Below are 7,043 nucleotides of genomic sequence, written 5' to 3' on the forward strand. Positions count from 1 at the left end.
TTATATGGACTTAAGCCTAATGTCTGGGAAGTGTAATCCCTTGAACTCTTAAGGAAATATACTGATGACTTTAAACACTGATGGGTGTTTAAGACCATACAGTTGATCCAAATAAATCAATTTATTTTTACACTTAAGGTCATTTGAGGATCTGTTCCTCAGGGGTCACATGGCCTTGGGAGGAGCTCCTGGCTCCTTTCTTTTACCAGTTCCGTATATGTGAAGATAAGCCAAAGGTCCTGTTCCACCATGTCTGGCTTTACTTGGAAGCATGAATGAGATGTTTCCTCTGAACTGACCCTCCTCTTTGTGGACTGAACGTGGGTCCAAGTCCATCTCATGGGGGTTCTATGTCCTTCCTGAACAAGAGGACAGGTGACTCACCACATTTACAGGACATTTTGAGAGATGTTCCATAGTCCCCTGGAACTTAGTTGACCTTGGAGGGCAAGAGGAAAAAACTGTCCTTTAAGTCTCTTTGACCACATTACTATAGGCCTCAAACTATGGCTATTAAACATCCAATAAGGTTACTTCCACCAATCTGGTACTTTTAATTATCATGTGCTATGTAGATAAGGCTTGGTTAAAAAACCAAATAGTCTCAGATAAACACTGACTAGATATATATTTTGTTTCTTTACCTAAAACCTTCATAACACGCACATGTTGGTGACATAGTCCTTTATTAGCACCTTATTTCTTCATGCCAGGTGTTTAGCATCTCTTACCAACATTTTTCCAGAGACTCCATGATGTCACTGCAGAGGCGGGAAGGGAGCAAAAGGCACAGAGACTAAAAAGAAAGACGGGATGTGGGCGACACAGAGAGGGCAGATGTCAAGATAGAGAGGGAAGGATCAACGTGAAGAAAATACAAGGGGAAGGGGAGAAGGACAGCAAAGCTAATCCTGGAACCCCACAGAGCCTGGCCATCAGGGGAGGGAGGAAGGAGGCTGACAGATAGTGGAGAGAGCGATCCACTGGCCACTTCTCTGCGCCATTATTGCCAGCAGGCCTTAACTCTTACTAGTCTCAGAGTCAGAATGGGATCTGGGAGGAGACATGGCATGGAGACTGCACAGCTCTACTGCTCGGCTCCCAGGGTCTGAAGCCCGGCCCCAGTCATGAGAACCTGTGTTTCCCTGGTCAAGTTAGCTAACCTCTCTGCCCATCTATAAAATGGGGAGGGAGATGGTATAATGATAGAATTGCATCTTCTTGACAATGTTGTGGAAAAATTAAAACAATACATAAAGAGCTTAGAACATGGCCTAGGCCATAATACGTGCTGGTGTTGGACTTTTCTGCCCTGCTTTGACTAGTGCGTGGTGGGGACAGTCTCACAGAGAGGGCACCAAAGCTGTCCCCCAGGTCCTTGATTCCGTGTCTCCTGCTCTGCCTTCTCACCCTCCAGGAGCCCCCCTGGATCCCACCTTCCTCTTCCAGTGTATCACTTCCAACATCATCTGCTCGATTGTCTTTGGAGAACGCTTTGACTACAAAGACCAACAGTTCCTGCGGCTGCTGGACATGTTCTATCAGTCCTTCTCCCTCATCAGCTCTTTCTACAGCCAGGTCAGGGGGGAGGAAGAGACGGGTGTCCTGGAGAAAGGGAAAGGAAAGGCTGCTTTGGGTGTGCAGAAGGGTGTGCCTTTGGGTTGAATGGAGGGTACAGACAACACAGAGGGACAGGAAGGCTGAGCCCTGGAGGTGGGGGAGGGAGCATGCACAGGAAGGACAGATTCGGGCTGCAGAAGCACAGAGCCAGAGTGACAGGAAGAAAATGGGGAGTTCAGGAATGGGGTTGGAGCCCTTGGTAGAGGGCTTGCCTGGGATGCCTGAAGCTCTGGGTTACCCAAGTACTACTTTACCTCTGTGAGATGGTGTACCACTGGAATCCTAGCACTGGGTGCTGAAGGCAGGGGATCAGAAGTTTAAAGTCATTCTTGGCTACCTATTGAGTTTGAGGCCAGTCTGGGAGACATGAGATCCAGTGTCAAGAAACAAAACTACACAACACAAAACCAAATAAAACAGGAGTTAGAGAGATGGCTCAGAGGTTCAGAGAACTGAGTGCTCTTTCCCAGGACCAGGGTTGATTCCCAGCACTCACATAGTGGCTAACAACCATCCATAACTCCAGTTCCAGGGGATCCAATGCCATCTTCTGAAGTCCATGGGCTGTCCATGACACGGGTGCACTTCCATACATGCACATACACATAAAATAAAAATAATAAAATATTTAAAAACAAGACAAAACAAAACAAAGGAGGGCTTTGGAGGGTGGAGAGAAGGAAAAACAGGGAGGCTGAGAATACAAGGCAAGGGCTAGAGAAAGAGAGAAAACATGAATATGAGGGGGAGAGAGAGAGAGGGGAGAGCGAGAGAAGAACAAGGTGCGTGAGCACTGCCTGCGTCCTGGGACTTGATGGCTCCAGGTGGCCTCACAGGCCCTTCTGTGTTCTAGGTGTTTGAACTCTTCCCTGACATCCTGAAGCACTTTCCTGGTACCCACAGGCAAATCTCCAAAAACCTGCAGGAAGTCCTCGACTACATTAGCCATAGTGTGGAGAAACACCGGGCCACCTTGGACCCCAGCGCCCCAAGAGACTTCATTGATGTTTACCTTCTGCGCATGGAGAAAGTAAGATCTGCGAGAATGAGAAGGTGGAACGTGTGGGAGTGAAGTCTGGGAATGTGAGGAGAGGAGGGGGAGGAGGATAGGGACGAGGGGCAGGACAATGGAGGGGAGGCGATGCAGAAGGATGGGGACATGCAGACAAGAGAAAGGGAGAAAGTGAAACAGGGAGGGAAAAGGGAGTTTGACTGGGGAAGAAACACAGGGCAGGAGACAGGAAGCAGAAACCCCCCACGGGAAGAAAGAGCCTGGGAGACAAAAGATGACAAACATAACACGGACCACAGAGAGTGAGATGAAGGAAGAATAAAGAGAGGCCAAGGACATGATGGGAACAGAGACATGGGAAGTGGTCCCCACAGTGAGTCCTCAGACAGGGCAGTGCCCAGGGATATGAGTGTGTCTTCCTGCGTGCACACTCTAGAGTCTCCTGACCTGCCCTTCTTTGCCCCCATCTGGAACCAGGAGAAATCCAACCAACAGATGGAGTTTCACCACAAAAACCTCACCATCTCCCTGCTTTCTCTCTTCTTTGGTGGCACTGAGACCAGCAGCACCACACTCCGCTACGGTTTCCTGATCTTGCTCAAATATCCCCATGTGGCAGGTATGTCAGAGATAGCCAGCTGGGAGGGTTTTCTTACTCCCTTTTGGATGCAGAGGTTGGTGTGGATGAGAGATTCAACACTGGCTTTTTATTTCTGGAGGTCTGCTGGCTTTGGTCTAGCTCCAAACTAAGCCAGTCATATTGTTGGGTGAATGAACACTCTGTTAACCTGTTCTTCCATTGTTTTCTCCCATCACATAAAGATTGGTCCATCTATTCATACATCCATCCATGCATCCCTCCATCCCTCCATATTTCCTCCCATCATCTAGACATCCACCCACGTATTCATCTTTCCATCCATTCACCTATTCATTCATCTACCAGTTCATTTCATCCACTCACCTATCCATTCACCCACCTACCCATCTATCCATCCACCCATTGAGTTATTCATCCACCCACCCATCTACCCACCTATCATCAATCCATCTATTTACCTGTTCATTTATATGTACCCACTCATCTAACCATCAGTCCAACCAAACACGAAGTCACCCAATGATACATCCTGTCCACCCACCCGCTCGTCCATCCACTCAACAATCTAATCATTCACTGACCAATTAATTTGTGCACTTATTGATCCTTTAATCATCAAGGAGATATATTTCCTTCATTTATTTTGGTTATTCAACTCATGAGTTTTTTCTTTGATCAGTGGTGGTTGAATGAATTGATTGCCATTTATTCACTGGTTCATGAATACATGCATTTATTCTACTATAACAAGTTTTATTCTTCAAACCTTCCACCAACTGTTCATCATGTCCATCCTTCACTTTTCCAGCTATTCCTCTAATTATCCATTTAATTTAACTCATTCATCCATCTGTGATTCAATTTTTTTGAAGCAGGGTCTTCCTATAGTCCCAATTGTCCTGGAATTCACTACGTAGACCAGGCTGGCCTTGAACTCAGAGAGATCCGCCTGCCTCTGCCTCCCAAGTGCTGGGATTAAGGGCGTGCACTACCACGCCCGGCACCCTATCTGTGATTCATATACCATTCAGTCCACCATTCATTTATTCCTGTATTTACTCATGCCTCCACAATTTATTAATTCACATATTCTTTCATAAATCTAGTGTTTACATGATGATTGGTCAGTTAAGTTCATTGATTTTCTATGAACAGTTTATGAAGTGTTTCATATATTGACTGATAAATTGAACACATGCATCACGACTTCAGTTTGTCCATTTCATTCACTCATCCATCTTTCCATTTGGTAATTGATTGACTTATGTACTCTTTTTTGGATGCAGCCATTGATGGATGATGATGATGGATTACTATATTGATCTACGTCCCTGTTATATTACTGAGGACCTAACCACAGGTTATTGGTCTGCAATTCTTAATATAAAATTTCATGCAAATTTAGTGTGTGTGTGTGTGTGCGTGCGTGCGTGCGTGTGTGTGTGTGTGTGTGTGTGTGTGTGTGTAGCTGTGTGTATGGGGAGACATGCATACAGTTCATAATCTTCCAAGGATGATGATTTCTATTGCTTTTCTCCCTCTTGCCCTCACCCCAAACTGATTGCTCTGAGGGGTCCTGATGCAATAACCTCTTGCAGTAAGCTTTTCTTATTTGTTATGGCACAGGTTGGAGCTTATAGAGGAGGGGTTTTAGAATTATATTTATGTATATATATATGTATTTTTTTGTCTTTTTGAGACAGGGTCTCCTTGTAGCCCCAGCTATCCTGGGACTCACTATGTAGACCAGGCTGGCCTCGAACTCACAAAGATCCGCCTGCCTCTGCCTCCCAAGTGCTGGGATTAAAGGCATGCACCACCATATCCAGCCTATTTATGTATATTTAATATGTATCAGTATTTTGCTTGCATGTATATATGTGTACCATGTTGTGCAATGCCCTGAGACACCAGAAGAGCATGTTGGATTTCCTGGAACTGGAATTACAAACTGTTGTTACCCCATGTGTGGGAACCAAATTCAGGTCCTCTGCCAGAGCAGCCAGTGCTCTTAACTGCTGAGCTGATTGCTCTAGTCTCAAGAACTTTGAATGCAGTCTTAAGCACGGGCACTGAAAGATAGATGTTATAAAACAAGACAGTTGTAGGTGACCAAGAGTGGGCTGCAATATTCTCAGGAGAGTCGCCTCGCTGTGTATCCTTCTTGAGTTATTGGTTCACAAAAAATAGCATCACTGCAGGCAAAGCCTGTGAAGTGTGTTCAGTGTTCCCTTTTTCCACACAGAGAAAGTCCAAAAGGAGATTGAGGAGGTGATTGGTTTACACCGCCTACCAACCCTTGACGACCACATCAAAATGCCGTACACTGAGGCAGTCATCCATGAAATTCAGAGATTTTCTGATCTTCTTCCCATTGGTGTGCCACACAAAGTCACCAAGGACACTCTATTCCGGGGGTACCTGCTCCCCAAGGTGAGACCATGGGATTCCACATCACCAAGGACACTCTATTCCGGGGGTACCTGCTCCCCAAGGTGAGACCATGGGATTCCACATCTCTTTGGTAGGAGCATCCTCCCTTCTCTAAGTCCCCATTCCAGTCTGTTGGTGGCTTGCCTACAGTCTCCATGTTTACCAAGGACACTCTATTCCGGGGGTACCTGCTCCCCAAGGTGAGACCATGGGATTCCACATCACCAAGGACACTCTATTCCGGGGGTACCTGCTCCCCAAGGTGAGACCATGGGATTCCACATCTCTTTGGTAGGAGCATCCTCCCTTCTCTAAGTCCCCATTCCAGTCTGTTGGTGGCTTGCCTACAGTCTCCATGTTTTATTTATTTACTATTTTGTTTTAATTTTTTATTATTCATTGATTCGCTGTTTTGCATATGGCATCAGGGAATGGTAATATCTTTTTATCCTGTACTTCTCCTCAGAACACTGAAGTGTACCCCCTTCTAAGCTCAGCTCTCCATGACCCACGTTACTTTGAAAAACCAGACACCTTCAACCCTGACCACTTCCTGGATGCCAATGGGGCACTGAAGAAAAATGAAGCCTTTATGCCTTTCTCCATAGGTAAGATGGACCTGTGATTCCTTTCCCAGACACCGGGGAGCAAGTCCATCCTCCAGGACACAGTCACAGTAATACATTTATTGAGTCTATTTCAGTGGTTTGCTTGAATTATCCCATTTCACCCTAGTGATAACAACATGAGGGGCTGGAGAACGAAAATAAATCCTGTAAGGAGTACTTTGAAAAATGTTAAAAAAAATCTCTAAACCAGAGCAAATTAATTTTCTTAAGAAACAACAGCAGCAACACGAAAATAACATCAGGAGCACCGCTATGACCTGGGTAGAGTCTTGAAGACGGGGTAGACGTTCTGATTTGTCCTTGGTCCCTGAGGGATGGGGTCAGCCTTGACACACGTGCCTCTGCACTTGACATTCTTTCATCTTAAGAACACAAAACACATTGAGCGTATTTAAAGAAAGAACTCCTCCACGATTTGCGAATATGTTGAAAGTTCAGAGTTACTTCACACAGCAATGTGAGCAGACAGAGCTTATAAACAAAAGTGGGTCTGGGCTTTCTGTAGTTTGGTTGGTGACAGCTCCACTTTGGCCTTACTGGGCGTGCTGGAGAAGAGGCAGCATAGCGTTTGTTGGCTACTGTGATTGGCTGAGACACTGTTATTTGTTGGCAGAATATAATCTCAAGTTAGTTTGAAGGTCACTTGCCTGTTAAGTTGGGTTAAAATGTGTTATGTAAAGAGTCTGCCTTAAGCCAAATTTTTGAATTTAATAGACTGTACACACTCTACCCACGAAAACCCCAATGC

General features: G+C 45.6%; 1 protein-coding gene across 1 annotated transcript in view; it reads left to right on the forward strand.

Annotated features, from left to right (window-relative positions):
- The window catches only part of LOC103734445 (cytochrome P450 2B1-like), an 18,672-nt gene that overhangs the window by 9,760 nt on the left and 1,869 nt on the right, over positions 1-7,043 (forward strand). Inside the window, exons 5-9 of the mRNA XM_029563639.1 lie at positions 1,418-1,578; positions 2,474-2,650; positions 3,110-3,251; positions 5,479-5,666; positions 6,133-6,274. Of these exons, the coding sequence (XP_029419499.1) occupies positions 1,418-1,578; positions 2,474-2,650; positions 3,110-3,251; positions 5,479-5,666; positions 6,133-6,274 (810 nt within the window). The remainder of the gene's footprint in view (positions 1-1,417; positions 1,579-2,473; positions 2,651-3,109; positions 3,252-5,478; positions 5,667-6,132; positions 6,275-7,043) is intronic.

Source organism: Nannospalax galili, unplaced genomic scaffold, assembly GCF_000622305.1.
Source record: "Nannospalax galili isolate Female #2095 unplaced genomic scaffold, S.galili_v1.0 scaffold857, whole genome shotgun sequence".
NCBI lineage: Eukaryota > Metazoa > Chordata > Mammalia > Rodentia > Spalacidae > Nannospalax > Nannospalax galili.